This window comes from Carlito syrichta, unplaced genomic scaffold (genome assembly GCF_000164805.1).
Source record: "Carlito syrichta isolate Samal-C Ts95f unplaced genomic scaffold, Tarsius_syrichta-2.0.1 Scaffold302054, whole genome shotgun sequence".
Taxonomy (NCBI): domain Eukaryota; kingdom Metazoa; phylum Chordata; class Mammalia; order Primates; family Tarsiidae; genus Carlito; species Carlito syrichta.
In genome coordinates, this window is record NW_007246150.1 from 41,591 (window position 1) to 62,003 (window position 20,413).

A 20,413-nucleotide genomic window follows, 5' to 3' on the forward strand; every position below is an offset into this window, starting at 1 on the left:
CTCCCCCGTTGTGGGGCGCTAAATCACATTCTAGGATTGCAAAACTGTCGGGGATAGGTACCCTGTGTTGCCTCACACTCCGGACACAGCAATTGTCTAAGACGCAGTTTTAAAAGGCTCCACAGGAGAGCTGTAGGGGACACGTGGTGCTGTGAACCTCAGAGCACGCTTCAGTGGGGGAAAAGCCCCTAGCCAGGAGGCAGAGAGAAAACCAGGAGGGCAGTTGTGAAGAAGAAGAGATCATGTTCAGTCTGCAGATGCTTCTGTTTCTGCTTCTGCTCCACATGCAGGTTGCCACGGCATTTCCTACACCTTCCGAAGAGAAAAGCACAACAATGGTTCAGGTAAGCCAACTGTCAGTTAGGCAGGTGATTGATTTGTTGATTATTGGGAACTTGTGGGTGTTGTTTTCTCTGGTCTGTGAAAACAGCCTGAGAGAGATGACCCGGAGTGATTTGCTTGAGGTCGAACGTCTTCTTTTAGTGATGCAGAGGGCTCCAGGCTGGCAAAGATGGGGCCCTTTAGAAGCTGGACGTGAAACCAAGCTGAATTCTTCAAAATACAGGATTGCCATAGAGCTGCCTCCAGCTGGGAACCTTCTAGAAGGAATGGTTTTATCTGCACTCATTCTTCCAGCCCCTTGTCCTCCCCATGAATGTAAGCCAGAGTGACCCAGTGGTTGCAGGTCCACAGCTATGGCTCCACTCCAGGCCAACTGGGGACTCAAGCAGGGGTTGACCACACAGAGCCCAAAGCAATGGCTCCCAGCTCCGTCTCTCTGAATATACCTCCTGGGGCTGAATCCTGACCCCCCTACACACAAGCATGTGACTTCTACCTGCAACTTTCCCTTCTGGGACATGGCAACCCAGTTACTATCTGCCTGGTGCTTCCTAGATGGGCATGTTCTTTGCAGCCACAAATTTCTGGTACAGAAGAAAGAGCATGAGGACGGGAGCTTATAATGAACTAGAAATCAGTTCACTGGGAAATCAGATTGTAGACGGTTTACACACTCTTGGAAGCATCACAAAAACAGAACCAATCGTTTTTTTGCCTCCCACTGTTTCACTGTATGAAAGTCAGGCCAAATTTTTAGGAAACGCAAAGATTTCTCATGCACAGTTTGCTTAGCATTGCAGCTTTAGATGGACATCATTTTTTGTTGCTTACTGGGGGACAAGGTATTTCTTGCACTGGTTATCGTAACCCCTGGGTCAATAGCTAGAGTCCATCGAATGCTTACTCTGAGCAAGGCATCATGCATGCTAAAAACATCACAAGTATCATCTTATTTAATCTTCACAAGAGCCCTGTGAGGGGGCATTATTATGTCCATTTTGTTTGGGGAACAAGAGTGAATCTTAAATCAGATAAATAATATGTCCAGTACTCATAATTAGTTCAAGGTCGAGCTAAGATTTGAACCCAAAACCGTCTAATTCCAAAGCTGGTGCTCTGTTCCATGTCACCTACGTGTGTCCCCAGAATTTGTGTTGGAAATTGGAACCTCCGTGTGACAGTGTTGGGATGTGGGGTCATTAAGAAGTGATTAGATCATTAAGAGAGACTGAGGCTGCTCTTGTGGGACTGGACAGACAAGTTCTTCCCTTCTCTGTGCCACCATTTCTTCTTGAGGATGTTCAAATCTTTTCTGCAGTGGTGAAAAGAGGATTAAAAAAAAAAGAGATACTGCACTGATACAACTAACAAACTAAAAATTCAAAAGAAGTCAGTGAGTGCTAGTTCTAATTTTTTGTTTTGTTTTTGAGTTGGACTCTCACTCCATCGTCCAGGCAGGAATGCAGTGGCACAATCACGGCCACTGCAGCCTCGACCTGTTCGGCTCAGGCAATCTTTCCACCTCAGCCTTCCAAGTAGCTGAAACTACAGACACACGCCACCATCACTGGCTAATTAGTTCTGATTTTTTAATAAAAATAAGCAGGCAGTCTCCAGACCGTACAGTAGCATTTTACACGTGTGACTTTGCCCTCAGCCCTCAGGAGACACCTTTTTTTTATGCATAACCACTGATTGGAGCACTGAACGTAGGGAGTATTCTTTCTAAAAGGCGTTTTTCTCCCAAAGTCAACCTGTAAATTTATGTTGTTGTTGCTGTGGCTTTGACCTCCACGGTGACTTAGAAAGGACCGCAATTTGCCCAGGTGATTTCCCAGTGAGCACCCTTCTTTGTGTGTCTTTGTCCAGGACTACCTAGAAAAGTTCTACCAACTACCGAGCAGCCGATATCGGTCTGCGAGAAAGAACAGCACCAGTATGATTGTGGAAAAGCTTAAAGAAATGCAGCGGTTTTTCGGGTTGAACGTGACGGGGAAGCCAGATGCGGAAACTTTGGAGACAATGGAAAAGCCTCGCTGCGGGGTGCCAGACAGGGGTGATTTCATGCTGACCCCAGGAAACCCCAAGTGGAAACACACTAACCTGACCTACAGGTGATGCGTCTGGAGTTTCAGAACTCATCCACTTGGCCTGTATGGACGGGCACTTACGATATGTCAGACAGTGTTCTTGGACTTACACCAGGGACAAACAGATAAACATCCCTACCCTTGAAGAGTGAATGAGTTGGGCATGAATAGTGAATGTGTGAGAATGAAAGAGTAGAGATTCCATGGGTCCTTTCCACTCCAAAACTGTTCAAGTCTTCCCTCTCCAACAATCTAAAGAGGACAATGGAGATATTAGGCTGTCTCTACACACTCCCTTCAGCACCCAAGAAAGGCTTAGTCGTTGCCAGAAAGACTCTAATCCCATTTTTCATACATCTTGATGATGATAATGATAATAATAGCTAATCTTTGTGGACTCTTACTATCTGGCAAGTCATGAACTAAATGCTTTACCTGTATCTAATCTCTGCAACAGCCTTATGGGAAGAGGGATACTGTTTTATTAGCCTCATCTTATGCATAAGGAAACTGAGGTTTAAAGACATGTAGTGACCTGTTCAGCACCCACATCTGTCTTCAACCCTGAGGCTTGCTCCTTCTTCCTTATAATTTCTCCAATGGTAGCAGATCATGTGTGTCCCTCACTCCAAAATAGAACAACGCGGTCGGTTGACAGACTACTGTTCAAAACGATAATGACCTTTCACATACCTTCTCACTTTGAAGGATTATAAACTATACCCCACAGTTGTCAGAGGCTGACGTGGATTCAGCTATTGAGAGAGCCTTTGAACTCTGGAGTCATGCATCACCTCTGAGATTCACCAGGATCTCACAGGGAGAACCAGACATCAAGATCGCTTTTGTCCAAAGAGGTAAACTCAGAGCAGCCGTGCTCAGTTTTGATTTCCGTCGCTAACCTGAGACTCAGCAAAGACCTCACGTAAATCGTTTTATTTCAGATCACGGTGACAATTCTCCCTTTGATGGACCCAATGGAATCCTCGCTCATGCCTTTCAGCCAGGACAAGGTATTGGAGGAGACGCTCATTTTGATGCTGAAGAAACGTGGACCAAAACTTCCGCCAGTGAGTTAACCAAGATCATGTCCACGGGCAGCTTCTAAACTCATCTTTTCTGAATTAGAACACACACAGGCACAAAGTTATAACATGTCAAACTCACACAAACTGATGGTTTGAAATTTTTTCTACTTCAAGATACTAAGTCAACTTAGGCTTGAAAAAAAATCCTGAAGGAAATTACTGACCTCACTTCCTATGTCATGAGTCAGAAAACACAGACCATGGTCAAATCCTAAATCCGAGGCCTGGCCCCTATTTGTATAAATAAAGTTTTATTGGAACAGGGCCACATTCATTTATTTGTGTATCACCCATGGCTACTTTCTCTCTACAGTGGCAAAGCTGAGTCATTGCATCAGAAAATTATTTGGTTCACCAAGCCTAAAATATTTATTATTTGGCCCTTTGCAGGAGCAGTTTGTTGACCATTGCTTTAAGGTATATCTCCCTTTTAATATCCTGGAATTTGGTGATGTTCGAAAAGGATCTATTTTTCCTTTTTTTTTTTTTTTTTTGAAATTTATTTAGAAATTATTCTTTTTTATATTAAAGCAGGATCTCACTCTGTTGCCCAGGCCAGAGTGCAGTGGCATGATCACAGCTCAAAACAGCCTCAACCTCTGGGCTCAGGCGATTCCCCTATCTCAGCCTCCCATGTAGCTGGAACTACAGACACCCAGCACTACACCCAGCTAATGTTTTGATTGTTTGAAGAGATGAGGTCTCGCTATGTTGCCCAGGCTGGTCTCGAACTCCTGTGCTCAAGCAATCCTGTCGCCTCAGCCTCCCAAAATGTTGAAATTACAGGCATGAGCCACCACACCCGACTAGAAATTATCCTGCGTAGATGACAGCAGCCATATCCTCTCTCTTCTAGTCATTTCCTTTGTGAAGCTCTTTTTCAGGAGCACTTGCTCTGTGCCACCAGTTACTCCTTTCGGGAGAAGCTGTGTGGTGACAAGGGCTGGACTGTCTGAAGGGAAGAGAAGAGGCTGAGAACAGGCTTTCAGGCATGTGGTATCTCATGAGGCCGCAGGGTAGCAATATGCCAGAGAACGCTTTTTAGAAAATACTAGGAGCCGGGTTCAGTGACTCAGCCTGTCATCCCACGCCTTTGGGAGGCTGAGGTGAGTGGATTGCCTGAGCCCACGGGTTCGAGACCCGCCTGGGCAGCGAGACCTCATCTCTACAAAATATCAAAAAATCAGCCGGGCGTGGTAGCGCGTGCCTGTAATTCTGGCTACTCGGAAAGCTGAGGCAGAAGGATCGCCGGAGCCCAGCAGGTTGAGTCTGCGGTGGCCGGGAGCGGTCACTGCACTCCAGTCTGGGCAACAGAGTGAGACTCCAACTCAAAAAAAAAAAAGAAAATACTAGGAAAGGCACCTTCTACCTGTGCTTGGTCCTGTTTCTCCTCCATTTTCTCAGCACGTATACTGTGAGTGTCTTTCTACCTGAGTCCCAGCACGAGGAGCTGTGTGTACCGAGATAAGTACCAACTCTCCACTGCTTCATATTCCCGTGTCCTCCCCACCAGCTCAGATGATCGTTACCTCTTACCTGAACGAATGATGCAGATTTCGAACTGGACTCTTCAACTCTGATCTCCTCTCCCTCCAAGTCTTCCTAGCATGGCAGCAAGTTTCTTGAATTAGATCACTCTCCTTAAAAGTTCGAGTGTTTACGTATTCTGCACCAAATAAGGTCCAAATACTTTCACTTGGCTTTGAAGTTTCTTGATGATTTTTCACCCTCATTTTTCTTGGTTTGAACTTGGTTTTTCAGTTCCTTTCCTATAAAAGTATTGCTAATAAGACTTCAGGAAAATGTCGTGAGGTTTAGATGATGCTATGCTACCTGGCACGTGGTAAGCTCTCTACAACTATAAGGATTTTTTTAAGTGGGCATGTAGGAAAATGCAGTGTGTTTGTGAGGTGGCATAGATTGGCTGGGCTGAAGGCCTCAAGTCAGACGTCAAGCCCTGGAATCTCGGCTGGAGCCAGGTGAGGTCGGCAAAGCCCTGGGGGCGTGGTCTTTATGGGATAGCAAGTGGGATCCTTGGAAGTTTGGAAGCTCCCAGTTGTGAAAGGCAAGGTGCTCATGGAAGATACGAGATGGGAAAGAGAGCCATCAGAGGCTGCGTTCGTCTCCGTCCAGTGGCAAATTCCTGGAGATATTTGGAGAAGTCAGAAGCAGGGAAAAGCCGGGACCAGGCTGTGGGTGACGAGAGGCCAGGGCAAGCCTGTCCTCATCGGAGGCAGCCCTGCTGCCTGCAAGGCTTCTTTTCTGATGAATCGCTCACTGAGGATCTGCTAAGGAAGCTGAGGGGCTAGCACACTGGAGAGGGTGGGTGGGAGAGCACGAGAGAAGTTTCTAGAAACCCATGGCTCGCACTGCCATTTCTCCAAGCCTCAGATCCACATCCACAAAACGTGGGAAGATTTTCTTGGCTCTAAGGTTTGATGAGTGGGTCGCGCTCATCCAGTCCCCACCTTGCTCCCAGCATCTGGGAAGGGTTGTTTCCTGGCAGTTTTGCCTGGGGGGCTACATTCCTGGAGACCCTATTTCTACCCACCCTTCCATCCACAGGAAGCCACTCACCACCCACGCTTGCATTTCAGATTACAACTTGTTTCTTGTCGCTGCCCATGAATTCGGCCATTCCTTGGGGCTCTCTCACTCCTCAGACCCTGGCGCCTTGATGTATCCCAACTACGCTTTCAGGGAGCCCAGCACCTACTTGCTCCCTCAAGACGACATCAACGGCATCCAGGCCATCTACGGTAAGGCCAGCCAGGAGTCCTGCAGGGTAGGCGGCCTGGGAAGAGGCCCACAAGCCCGGGATCTGATTACCTGTCCCTCCGCACTTCTCACAAGCTCTGTGCTCTGGCCAAGCTCAAACTGAACTCTGAAAATCCCTAATAATACATCATGGGCCAAAGGAGGCCTGGCAGGAATGAGAGTAGGGGAGGGGTGGGGGACACCGGAGTCTCTATTGCTGCCTTAAAGAGAAGTTTAGGAAGAAATGCACCACAGTGGTTCTCGGTCATGTCTCTGGATGGTGGGGACTTGTTTTTCTTCTTCCTTTTTATACTTTCCAATCTTATACATTCTAAAAAGGCATGGCTGTCCCTTGACCTACAGCAATCCTGCTCCTAGAAGCATTTCTTTTTCTTTTCTTTTTTTTTTTCTTTTTTGAGTTGGAGTCTCACTCTGTTGCCCAGGCTGGAGTGCAGCGGCATGCTCACAGCCATCACAGCCTTGATCTCCTGGGTTCAGGGAATCCTTTCACCTCAGCCTTCCAAGTAGCTGGAATCACAGGCATGCACCACCACGCCCAGCTAATTTTTTTATTTATTGCAGAGGTGAGGTCTCCCTAAGTTGCCCAGGCAGGTGTCGAATCCCTGAGCTCAGACAATCCTCTCGCCTTGGCCTCCCAAAGTGCTGGGATTACAGGCTGAGCCACCATGCCCAGCCAGAAGTATTTCACAAAGAAATGTTTGCATAAGTCCATCAGGGGCCGTGCACAAGCCATGTGAGGGGTGTAGTCTTGTTTGGTGGCAGAGCTGGAGGGCACCTGGGGGTCTGCGTGCAGGTGAGATGCGGTGAGTGTGTGTCACCACATGCAGCAGGGAGTCGCACAGAATGAGATGCACATGTGGCAGTAAGGTCGCTGCAACTTTTAAAACTTTGTGCTGTGCGAAAAAGAAACATAATGGGCCATTGCCTTGCTAGACTCTGGTGTGGCCATGTGCTCTTCAAGCTATGGCTGTCGCCATGCTTCCTCGCTTTAGTCTCCTCCCCCACCATGGGGAGGTGAATCTTCTCTCTCCCTTCTCTTTCTCTCTCTAATTTACTTTTAAATAAACTATATTTTTTATTCTAAAAAAAGAGACATAATGATATATATTATGCAATGTAGAAATTAAATTACCCACGATATGAATCTCCACAGACATATGGAAAAAGCGAGGCACACTGAAATAGCTGTCTGGGAGGGGAAGGGAAATGGTAGTGGAACATGGAGAGAAAAGAGACTTTTTTTTACAGGCACTACTGACGCTCTTCAGGGGTGGGTCTCGGGCCGTCTGCCCTGCGTTAGAAGAGCTACCTGGCTCTTCCCTTAGCCACGAGGTTCCTGGCTAAGACCCTTGCATCTCTGTTCCCTCGTGCCCTCCTGCCTTCTGGTGGGCTGAGAGTAAAACAGGAAACCAGAGGGGATCTCCTGCTCTCTGAAAAAGTGTGGAGTGGGACAGAATGGGAGGAGAGAGAGTGGCGTGGAATGGAGTGGCGTGGCAAGGCATGGCGTGACATGGAGTGGGATGGAATGGAATCCAGTGGAACACAATTGGAGAAAGCACTCTCCCCTCTCTGGTGGGACAGCCCCATAAAATCAAGCATGCCAGGCTACCATGCCAGGGAATGTATTAGTGACAGTCGGATTTCTAGGAAGGATGAGTCCTATTCTCACTGCTTCCTTTGCTCCTCAGTGTTTTAAGTTCTCTTAACTTAACTCTTAACTTAGCATCACCTGTCATTCTGCAACGAGAAAGCACATTAAAATGCAAATATTTATAGAGAAGGTCATGCTAAAATTTGACTTAGATTTATGCTAAAGGACTAATATCAGCTCCTTTCCTGAAAGTGGGTTTTGGTGATTACAGTGTGGCGAAAAACGTAGAAAGAGAAACCAAGACAGGAGAGAATTTAATTAGAATTTTAAAGGGGGGGCATAGAATTCAAATATCTTTACTTCACAACTTAACCTGGAACTGACCCTAGAAACCATCATTACTCTTATTTGAAAAACAAACAAGCAAAAACCTTAAGAGAGCCAAATATGCAGTTACTAGAACACCTTATGGGATAATCTGGTTACATTTGTCTTCACATGAAGATACTGTACCTTTCTGAATCATATCTGAAGTTCACTGACTTACACTCTGCTTAGGCTTATAAAGAGGTTTTTTGTTTTGTTTTGTTTTGTTTTGTTTTCCAGGACCTTCGGACAACCCTATCCAACCTACTGGACCAAGCACACCCAGAACCTGTGACCCAAGATTGACATTTGATGCTATCACCACCCTCCGTGGAGAAATATTTTTCTTTAGAGACAAGTACACGATTGATCTGTTCCTTCCTTTGATTTCTCTTACTGGCATAACTTAAACCTGGATTCTAATTAAGTGACACATTCATTACCTTTTCCTTTGAATTCTACACATATGCATCTCATTAGAATTTTGAGGGGTTTTGGGGGATAATTCAAAACATCTAGGAAAAGAAAAGAAAACTAAAATATTCACAAACATTCAGATGTCTGTGGTGATGTGAATAGACATGGGTGACGGCTGCTTGGAAACCTCGTAGCTGGGTTTGCCTAACACCAAAACATCATTCGAGTCGATCCAAAATCAGTCAAGTAGGCAGAAACCACCACTGAACTAGATACGCAGGAAGTCATCTGACTGGCTGAAATTTTTATTTTCCCATTGGCTATTTTGTGATTGTGCATTGCATGCTGAGTGTACCTGGTGTGACTTTCACTGACGGCTACACAAGCATAGTCTCATTATTTAGTGGGAGCATTCATGAAAGATACTAACAAAAGAAGATTTGAGGCAGGGACTGTGCCAAATGTCATCAAGTAAGATCACTTCTGTGACTGCCTCCAAAAACTGTAAAGTACTCACCAGAGTGGTTACTTCAGCCTGGTTACCCCAGGGATATCTCAAACTATGACTTCCCAAGCAATGACCAAGCAAATGATGCAGCCATTATCTTCAGAAGTAAAACATACTTTGTCAGTGACCAATTCTGGAGGTAAAGTAAACTATTTTTTTCAATATCACTATAAAGACTAGCCATGTGTTGGTGCCTGTGCTAGGAACTTTGCATTTACTGCATTGTTATGCCTTCCCAGCAGTCTTTTTTTTTTTTTTAATTTTTTATTGTAAAGATGTAGGGTACAATTCAGGGTTAGGCATACAAGTGTTCATTATGCAGGTACCCTTGTTGATGAGGCATGCCCCCCTCCCCTGGCAGTTTCCCACTACTGCCAATCCCTTTCCTATAGGATTATGATCATTGTTCAAGGTCCACTGATGCGTGAGAACATGTGGTACTTAGTTTTCTGTTTCTGTGATAGATCACTGAGTAGGACAGACTCTAAATCCATCCAGGTCCCAGCAGTCTTTATAAGGGTCATACAAGCTCAAGAATCACAGGAGCTGCCTACTTAGGGGTGTGTGTGTGTGTGTGTGTGTGTGTGTGTGTGTGTGTGTGTGTGTGTGTGTGTGTTTCCCTTTGTTCCATCAGGTATTTCTGGAGAAGACATCCTCAGCTACGAAGCATCGAATTCAACTTCATCTCTCTCTTCTGGCCAGCCCTGCCAGATAGTATACAAGCTGCGTATGAGGACTTGGATAGGGACCTGGTTTTTCTATTTAAAGGTAACTTCTCAAAGCTTTCTTGATTTGGTTCTGCCTGAAGGGAGGGAACAGGACTTTGTGGTCGCTTTCAGGTCTAGCAGAGTTGAGCCACTAAGAGCATCATGCTGGCCAGGCTTTCGCCGGGACCAGGGTTGGGACCATCCGGGCCACTAACTACTATGTGAATTTGAGCAGGGCCTGTTTTCTCAATGACAAAATGGGAAAACCACAGTAGGCCATCTGAAAAAAATCTTAAAAATCTAGGTAGTCTTTGACAGGTTATAGTGAGAATATATTCTTTTTTACAAGATGATTGATGTTACCATGGCTTTTGAAAATTTCCACCTAGACATAATTTTTAAAGATTCCTCAAGGCTTTAATTTAGTTTCATTGGAGAAGTCACGTGAGCTAGAACATTCAATTGCAGGCCCCTGAATGTCACTAAGAGTTTGAAATTTTTTTGTAAAGGTACTGGTAAGTCATTAGGACTACCATAGCCACCAAGAGCTTAACTTTAATACCTTCACCTTTTAAAGACTATTTGTTCCATTTTCACTTCTATCATGAAGTTATGCAAAGACCAAGAAGTGGTACCTGTTATTTTGCAAAAATGGAAGAGCTTTATTTAATATTTAACCTGAATCACTGACAGGCAACCAGTACTGGGCAATGAATGGCTATGACCTTCAGCCAGGTTACCCCAGGGATATCTCAAACTATGGCTTCCCAAGCAATGTCCAAGCAATTGATGCAGCCGTTTACTTCAGAAGTAAAACATACTTCTTTGTCAATGACCAATTCTGGAGGTAAAGTAAACTGGTTTTTTTTTCAGTTACAAATTGAAATCTGTGTTTCTCTACACTGTCTACATACCACTAACCATCAAGCATCTGAAAAAAATCTTAAAAATCTAGGTAGTCTTTGACAGGTTATAGTGAGAATATATTCTTTTTTACAAGATGATTGATGTTACCATGGCTTTTGAAAATTTCATTTTTATAAAATAAAAAGGCCCACAAAATAATATTGAGGATTCTGTATTATGAAACAGAGCAAACCTTAACAAAGTAGTAGACTGAGATGCAAAGAAAGACTTAGCTAATTCTCATTGAGGAGTTAAATTCTGACACACGCAAGCCTGCGGAATTTGGTGCCCAGGTTGAATTTATTACTTACATTTATACACATAAACACATAGAGAGAGACACTGTGTACCAGTTAAGTAACAGCCTTGGAAATATAAGCTATTCTTTTGGAAATGACACTGTGTCAGCAATCAGAAACCTATTTCAGAATTAATAATACCAGCCGGCCTCGGTGGCTCAGCCTGTAATCCCACGCCTTTGGGAGGCTGAGGTGAGTGGATTGCCTGAGCCTGTGGGTTCGAGACCCACCTGGGCAACTTGGCGAGACCTCATCTCTACAATAAATCAAAAATTAGCCGGGCGTGGTGGCGCATGCCTGTAGTTCTGGCTACTTGGGAGGCTGAGGCAGAAGGATCGCTGGAGCCCAGCAAGTTGAAGCTGCGGTGGCTGGAAGTGGCTACTGCACTCCAGTCTGGGCGATGGAGTGAGACTCCAACTCAAAAAAAAAAAGAATTAATAATACCAATATGTTTTATAAATAAGTACATATCCTTGGGTAGTAGAGAAGTTAACCATTCTTAGTCCTAGCAACTAGGACACTCTGAGGACTGAATGAGAAAATATGTCTGAAGGTACTTAGTAAAGTATATGTGATTTTTAAAAACTGTTATCATTATGTTTTGCACTGTTCTTAAATCATGTGGTTTTTTTTTTTTTTTTTTGGGTCAGATATGATAACGAAAGACAAACTATGGAACCAGGTTATCCCAAAAGTACACTAAGTATCTTTCCAGGAATAGAAAGCAAAGTTGATGCAGTTTTCCAACAGAATTGTAAGTAGAAAAAAAGCCTAATAAATGTGCCTAATGTTTTTAAACAGCATCTTTGCATTTGAATGCTAAAAGGGGACAGGGTTTTTTAATTGAAGGCATCTGAGCTCTTTTATAAGCTAAATCTAAAAATGTTTTCTCTGTTGTTGTTGTTTTTTATAGACTTCTTCTTTTTCTTCAGTGGACCGAGATTTTATGCATTTGATCTTCAGGCTCACAGAGTTACTAGGGTTGACAGAAGCAACAGATGGCTGAACTGTAGATAAAGTTGAAGCAAAAAACAAATATGGTTGCACCCGTTTTCCAAATGTGGAAGGGAAGTCCAACCTGCAAATGCACTGTGTGTCCTGTCTATGCTTTTCTCAATACTAAGTCATGTTCATTTCCATTACTGTTTTCATTGAGACTTTCCTCAGTGGAAATATGTTCAGAATATTCCACTCTTCTCAGAGACTTATTCTGTTCTTATGGATTCCATCTTAGGTTAGTAAATCCATCACCACAAAAAGGAAAAAAGGCTTTTTTGTCTCCTTAGTATTCACTATACCATTACTTATCTGACTTCTACAGTTCATTGTTTTATTACTTGCTTGCCTGATTTTATATATTTCTACATTATCTCTTTAAATAGGTCTTTTGTGTATCCTCTACACGCAATCTAGCACTGGGCTTTGGTTAGAAGTAAGAATTATAAACAACATAGACAGTACCCCCTTGCCTTATAGAAAATGTTATTCTGTTTTCTACTCTTGGAAAGAAATGTTGGGTGACATATTTTGTGGGTTGAATTGTGCCACTCAAAAGATATACCTTAGTCCTAACCCCAGGTATCTAAGAATATGAACTTGTTTGGAACCAGGGTCTTGGCTGGTGTGCTTAGTTAAGACAAGGTCATACTGAATTGAGGTGGGGTCTAAATTTATTGCAACCGGTGTCCTTATAAGAAGGGAAGAGGCATAGCCATATGGGAGAGAAGGCCATGTGAAGGCAGAGGCAGAGATTGGAGTGATGCATCTCCTAGCCAAGGACTGTGAGCAACCGCCAGAAGCTGGAAAGAGGCAAGGAGGGTATTCCCAAAAGCCTTCAGAGAGGAGAGCATGCCCTGCTGACACCTGTTTGGATTTCAGCCTCTTGAACTGTGAGAGAATAAATTACCGTTGTCGCAAGCCACCAAGGTAGAGGTACTTTGTTACAGCAGCCCTAGCCACAATGTGTTCAACACAGTGAGATGTCCTGGGATGCACTTAAGAAAGCAAGTCAACACCAATGCCAACGCCAAACCCCTGCTGAAGATGACAGGCATCTTCCCAGGGAAGCAGCAGAATGAAGAACTTCCTTCCTCTTCCTCTCCTGCCCCTCCCTACTCTCCCCTTCTGGAGACTAAGCAAGCGGGCTAGTTGGACCTGTCGTTCCTATGTCCTTTATCTCCTGGGGGGTTCAGGAAGGCCCGCTCTACGGGTAACTGGGGTTTCCTGAACAAAGACGTTTTACTAAACTTATGAACAATGGGTTTCATTAAATTGCCTTAACCTGAGCTTAAGTGCATACATTTTCTAACACATCCTTTCTTTTAAAAGCTTTAGGACTCACAGAACCATAAGGTCCAGCTAGCCCAGGCATCAAAATCATTGTAATGTCGTATTTGCAGTTATTAGGATGTAATGCCGCTTATTACACAATAAACATGTAGATTATAAAGCACATTTCTCACTAGCACATCCTATTTCCTTTCTCTGTTAAAGTTTTAAAATCCCACAGGTAATTAATGTGGCACCTTGTTCTGGTTCAAAAAGTATCTATTAAAGAAGTTCAAACTAAAGGTTTTTATTGTAAATAACTGATTTGTGATCTACTTCTAATTTCTAAAAATATCACCACATACTTCACCTAAAGTGTAAAAACAAATGACATATTTTAATTATATTTGCAGCCATTTGCTCCCTTGTCAGAATTATCATAATAGTAATAATAAATTTTTAGATACTGCTTCACAGTTTATGAAATATTTTTGTAAGTATTTAATGTCCTGAAAAAACTTCCTCAATTATGTCAGCACATTATTCTCGATTTATTTTACAAGACGAGAGAGCAGAAACTGGTATTACTATATTCCATTCATTCATTTATTCAGCAATAATTAATTGCTTGAAGTTCCAGGTGCTATGCCAGGAAAAGTAAACGAGATGTATATGCAATTCACCGCATTGATGTAACAAGTGTGAAGGGAACCTGTCAGAACTGGACATTCTCGGCTGGGCGTGGTGGCTCATGCCTGTAATCCCAGCACTTTGGGAGGTAGAGGCAAGAGGATTGCCTAAGCACATGGGTTTGAGACCAGCCTGAACAACATAGCAAGACCTCGTCTCTACAATAAATCAAAAATTAACCGGGTGTGGTGGCACATGCCTGAAGATTCCAGCTACCTGGAAGGCTGAGGGGGAAAGATTGCCTGAGCCCAGCAGGTCAAGGCTGCAATGGCCGTAAACAGTGTATCACTGCACTCCAGCCTGGGTGACCGAGTGAGACTCCAACTCAAAGAAAAAAAAAACTGGACATTCTATTTTTCAGTACAGTCAGTTTCAGACTCTCCTGCTTTCTAAAACTTCCTATGATGTCAGTTTTTACAGGCATGGAAACAAGAGATGCCTCTTCTCAGAACACCTGCTAGCTGTGCTAGCTAGTTATAATAAACTCTTGGCTCAAACCTTAGTGACACAGTTTTTAGATGAGAATGGATCTCACATTTCCAGCCCCGTTTCACAGAGTCATAGAAAGTAAACTTCAGTATGCAGTATAATCAAGAATTAAAGAGTTCTTCCTTTTCTAGAAATTTTCTTCTTGACAACATGTGGTATTTTCTGACTGTTACATGGATGTTGTAGGTGCTTGCAAGAGATGTAAAGATCTAAGCTTAGAATGTAAATGATGAGATTCTTTTTTATCTTAGGTTGAGTTTCTTCAAAAGCAAAGACTAGGTAAAGTCCTTGATACAATTACTTTCTTTGAGACATGATACCAGGAAGCAAGAGTGAAGTAGCAAGCAGAATGAGACAGACAAGGAGGGAAAGCCAATACAAGAATGTGTTATCAAGGTTTCTACAATGGTCAACCGAGTCTCAATGCCACGGGGGCTCCAGAGAAGCCTAGAGGGGCTTCCAACTGTTCACATCTCCCGTGGACAGGAGCCTGGTGAGGCAGGGACCCTTCTAGCACAACAAGATATGGGCCTTCCCAGAACAGAGAAAAAGCCCTCCTAGCACAAAGAGAGAAGGGCCTTCCCAGAATAGAAAAAACTTACGTTAGAGAGAAAGTAAAATAAGCAAATCAGTTAATAAAATCAAATGGCTAACAAAATAATAATATTAACCAACTTACTCAATTTTGTCTAAAACTTTCATCTTAGTTACCTGCCTGACCTAAAAATCAATGGCTACGTGTGATGACAGTAACGTTCCCATGACCACAGACCCCCAGCTTTGTCTCCTTTGGGCAGGTTATGCTGACCGTTGCCTGCTGACCGTTCCAGAACTCCTTCGTCATAAGTTGCATGTGATCGCATGCTTTGTTAACTGAAATCAAGTGTTACGCTTTGGCATTTTCATAGTCTGTTCTTATATTCTGTTAGTGACCTAACCAAGGTAACTCCATTGTATAAGGATTCCTCTTCCTTGTCCTATGTAGCTACCTTAAGCTATATCTTAATGGCAGAACTCCAGGGGCTTTCTGGGCACTGGCTAGACCTAGGACATGAAATTAATCAAAGCTCCCTGACAATCGAGGTTCCCATTTTGGTTGCCAAGCTGTTAGTTAATAGTTGCTATGGTCACTAAGTTGCTATGTAGCCAATGCTGCAAATTTTACCTAGAAAGCTTGTCACAAACTGCACCAATTTGTCAAGAGTTTTCATTCCTACTCTTGACCCACACATTAATAAATTCACAATTAATTAAACTCAACTTGCTGGCGTAGCTTCTTCTCCCTTACTCGGTCATAACAAAAGGACTGTGGCCCAAGTTGTAGTGCACATGTGTAACCCTGCTGCAACCTTAAGCTGTGAAACACCCAATCACAATGTATGTTACCAATATGTAGCTTTATGGGGGGACAGAGGAGCTAAAAATGTATATAAGGCGCTTGGGGCTCAGCCTTTTCGTGTGAATCCACTGAGCCGGTGCTGGCACGAACGAATGATGCTTCCTGGCAAAGAAGCCTCGGTGTCCCGTCTCTCTCTGTAAAGAATCCTGCCACCCTAGAACGATCATCCCACAGTTCCCATCCCCTGTTGGGTGAGGATTGTCCTAAGGGTGTTAACTTTCTTAGGCTTCTGAGCTGTCCTCTCGTTGCCCTAAGAGAGTGGTGTAACCAGGTAGACGCTGCCTACCTTCCTGTTTCTGTCCAATGCCCCGGGCAGAAAGCAGAAAGATGCACAGCCCATGCTTAAAGTAGTACTTGGTCAGAGCGAGATGAGTCACACAAATCTGGCAGAGGTGTCCCAAGGGGAGGTGACACGGGGCGCCAGAGCTTTGTTGATGGGAGATTTAAATGATGGGAGCCGGGCTTGGTGGCTCAGCCTGTAATCCCGTGCCTTGGGAGGCTGAGGTGAGTGAATTGCCTGAGCCTGTGGGTTCGAGACCCACCTGGGCAACTTGGTGAGACCTCATCTCTACAATAAATCAAAAAATGAGCCGGGCATGGTAGCGTGCGCCCGTGGTTCCAGCTACTCAGCAGGCTGAGGCGGGAGGATCGCCGGAGCCTGGCAGGTCGAGGCTGCGGTGGCCGGGAGCGGCCACTGCACTCCAGCCTGGGCAACAGAGTGAGACTCCAACTCAAAATAAATAAATAAATAAATGATGGGAAATCAGAGGAGTCTTCCCTGGAGAAACTTACACCCCCCAGGGGGAGGGAATTTACAGCTACTGACCACGGAAAAATCTCAGGGTGGAAAAGACTACTAACTCCCATTCTCCACTTTCTCTTCTGCAGTGAGACCCCAATTTCATTTGAGGTCGCAATGCCTCCAGTTAAAAAACAACATTTTGTATCCTTGTTCACAGCTCGCTATGGCCGTGTACTTATTTTGAGCCAAAATGTGTAAGCAGAGTGCTGTGTGGGGCTTCTAGAAAGAGACTAGGGCTTTTTTTTTTTCTTTGACTCGCTCCTTCCTTCCACCTGTAATGCAGATACAATGGCTAGAGCCTGAGAAGCGACCTGGACCATGAGGCATTGCCATAGGAGGGCGATGTAGAAAGGAAGAGGCAGTCGACATCCCGGTTGATGTGGACTTGTGCTAGCTCTGTGCTTCCAAAGCTGGGCACTTTTTTGATGTGAGGGGAAACATACGTTTTGTATTTTACTAAGCATACGTTGTTTGGGGTTTTTCTGATATATTCAACCAAATCTCATCCCAACTAATATATTCCGTAAAGTGTCTGGAACCCGCCCCACCTCCCGGCAGGAATGGTCATCAGTTCACCAGGCACACTCTTCCAACCAGCTTTCCTGTCTCTTGTTCTTAAGCAGATTGCACCAACGTCACCAGACATTGGAAAAAAGACCCCAGCCAGGCTCGGTGGCTTAGCCTGTAATCCCGCACCTTTGGGAGGCTGAGGTGAGTGGATTGCCTGAGCCCGCGGGTTCGAGACCTGCCTGGGCGGCGAGACCTCATCTCTACCATAAACCAAAAAATCAGCCGGGCGTGGTAGCGCGCGCCTGTAGTTCTGGCTCCTCGCAAGGCTGAAGCGGAAGGATCGCCGGAGCCCAGCGGGTCGAGGCGGCGGTGGCCGGGAGTGGCCACTGCACTCCAGTCCGGGCGACAGAGTGAGACTCCAACTCAAAAAGAAAAAAGAAAAAAGACCCCAGTGTGAAAAACAGATCAAAAGAGAAAATTTGAGGAAAGAGAGCCAATTTTAGGAGCAAAATAAAATATCAAAAATGAAAGAATACTTAACATTAACATTCCCTAAAAACAAGAAGACATATTTTACACCCCCAAAACACTAGCACAATGCAAAAAAGTTTAAAAAAGAAAAAAGTAAAAGGATAGTCAGAGAACTGGAAAGAGCTCTCGGAAATTAAAAATATGATAGCTGAAATTGAAAACTCTGTAGTTGAGCTAGAAACTAAAGTTGGTGGTAAACAGGATATATTAGAAACATAAAGACTCAATCGAGGAAGTCCAACTGAAATATGAGGGGGAGCCCAGAAAACAGAATTTATTTGTAAATAATTGTGTATTTATTCCTAAAAGTTTAAACTTCAGTCACCTTCAAAGTTCTCTCCATTTGATGCAATGCACCTATTGAGACACTTTTTCCACTATTCAAAACAAATGTGGAGGTAAGTATGAGGAGAAAGCTATAAATTCTAACAGAGAATTTGGGAAAGAAGGAGCAAAAATCAATTCAACTACCAACTTTAAAGAAAAAAAAACATTGTGCAAGAGATGTAATCACAGTATACTACCTGGCTCTCTCACAAATAATATTTTCATGGTCATAATTGCATGAATACTGATTACTGACTTAGCTTAAAACTTTGCTAGACTAAATTAGAAAAAATAGAGGAGGAGGTGAAGTGAGGGGTGAAAGCTTGTCGTCCACAAGAAGGTGCTGCTAAAATTTTAAATTGTGAAAACTCAAGAAACAGTAGCATAGCATGCTATTTACAGGTGTGGAGTTAAGTATGAGAGAAAAAGCTATAAAAATCCCTTAGAGACATTACCTCTTGGGAGCAGGACTCGAAGAAGTGGAAGTTTGAGTAGAGAGATGCTGTTTTTCATTATAAGCAAGATAGCACCATTTGACTTTCTTCTGGTAACTGGTATTTTTAAAATCTGTTCTGAGATCATTTCGAGTTAAGAAAAGACGAAAGAATAATATAAAAAACAGTTATTCTTTTTTCTTTTAAAGATGTGAGGTTCCACTCAGGATAAGTGGTCATCATGCAGGTAAAGTCTGGGCCTCCCTTTGGCCACCACTTTGCCTGGTTTGAGGTCAAGTACCCTTACTGATGTTATGTCCTCCCCGCCACCCCAGCAGTTTCTGGCTACTGCCAATCCCTTTGTTATAGTATTATGTTAAATGTTCAGGGTCCACTTATGAATGAGAACGTGTGGTACTCAGTTCTTTGTTTCTGTGATAGATCACTGAGTATTATACACTCTAAATCCATCCAAGTTGCTGCTATTCACAATAGCAGAAACATGGAACCAACTGTGCTAACCATCGAAACTGGACTGGATTAAAAAAAAGTGGTACCTATACTTGATGGAATACTATGCAGCCATACAGAAAGTCATACACAATTATGGACTTCGCAGAAGCATTCATTCTTAAATCGAAGCTTCCATAATGGAAGGGCTACTTATTGATTGCCCAGCTTACCAATACCATTATGATGCAAACCTCTTCATGTCTGCCCTCTCCCCTCCACTGTTTTCTCCTCAGAGGCCTATTAAACTTTTAAAATTGTATGCAAATGTTAAACCAGTAAATAATATTTCTGAAACAGGATTTGTAATCAGGATGAGCTTTAATTGCAAAGGAATTAGGATTTGTAAGTTCTTCGGTTATGTCATAGAAATTTTGTTCAGGATACAGACAAGGAGGAAAATTTGGAAAGGTCTCTGAGCTGAGAAGTTAACACTTAGTAAGAGAGGGAAGAAAACTGTAAAAGCCAGTAGATGAAAACAGGAGAACAAGCGAGAGAGGACACTGCTTTATCTAAAAGGAGCCCAAGCAAAGAAGAAACGGATATATTAAAATTACTCAGTTCATAATAGCAGCACTTTGGGAGGCTGAGATGAGAGGATTGCCTGAACCCGGGGGTTTGAGATCAGCCTGGGCAACTTGGTGAGACCTTGTCTCTACAATAAGTCACAAAAAACCAATCAACCAGGCATGGTGGTACGCGTCTGTAATTTCAGCTTCTTGGAAGGTTGAAGCAGAAGGATCGCCAGAGCCCAGCAGGTTGAGGCTGCGGTGGTCATGAGCATGCCACTGCACTCCAGCCTGGGCAACAAGGGTGAGACTCGAACTCAAAAAAAGAAAAATAGTCGAAAGGGCTCTCCTTAGCTTACCACTGCACTCCAGCCCGGGCGACAAGTGTGAGACTCCAACTCCAAATACAAAAATAGTCCTGAGGGCTCTCCCTAGCTACACCTTCACTTCTAGCCTAACTTTGACCTTCAACATCTGTGCTCTGAGTCTTCTACCCCGCCAGCCATCCTCGCCGAGAGCCCCCCTCCTGCTCCCATGGCTGTCGATACACACACTTGCTCTGATCAGGCCAGATTCCGTACCACTCCTTTGTGCTGTGTTCCTCGCTTCCTGCGGGCTCTCTCCCCTCATCTGCCTCCACCTTTCCTCTGTGACAGCCAAATCCTAGCCCTTCTTTACAACCCAGTGCAAGCTGTGCTACCTGCATGAAGTCTCTGGGCCACACGCATCGGCAATGAACTGCCTGCCCTCTGTGCCTTCTCAATCTTTATCCCCTACACTGTGCATTTGGCCGCCGGCCTCCATTTTGTCTCTGTGTGGGTATGAATTCTCCAACACGACTGCATTCATGAA

General features: G+C 44.0%; 1 protein-coding gene across 1 annotated transcript; it reads left to right on the forward strand.

Annotated features, from left to right (window-relative positions):
* The first annotated feature begins 242 nt into the window (after window positions 1-242).
* MMP8 (matrix metallopeptidase 8) lies at window positions 243-12,115 on the forward strand. Its single transcript, XM_008055966.2, has 10 exons — window positions 243-344; window positions 2,212-2,456; window positions 3,141-3,289; window positions 3,377-3,502; window positions 6,118-6,279; window positions 8,496-8,613; window positions 9,815-9,948; window positions 10,581-10,734; window positions 11,743-11,846; window positions 12,006-12,115. The coding sequence occupies exons 1-10, from the start codon at window positions 243-245 to the stop codon at window positions 12,107-12,109; spliced, it is 1,398 nt and encodes a 465-aa protein (XP_008054157.1). The 3' UTR covers window positions 12,110-12,115.
* The last annotated feature ends 8,298 nt before the right edge of the window (window positions 12,116-20,413 follow it).

Excerpts from the sequence above, each read along its gene's own strand:
- MMP8 (XM_008055966.2), top strand. The coding sequence starts at position 243 with ATGTTCAGTCTGCAGATGCTTCTGTTTCTGCTTCTGCTCCACATGCAG. Across the intron at positions 3,290-3,376 it reads GATCGCTTTTGTCCAAAGAG|ATCACGGTGACAATTCTCCC; the intron begins GTAAACTCAGAG and ends GTTTTATTTCAG. Across the intron at positions 10,735-11,742 it reads GTCAATGACCAATTCTGGAG|ATATGATAACGAAAGACAAA; the intron begins GTAAAGTAAACT and ends TTTTTGGGTCAG.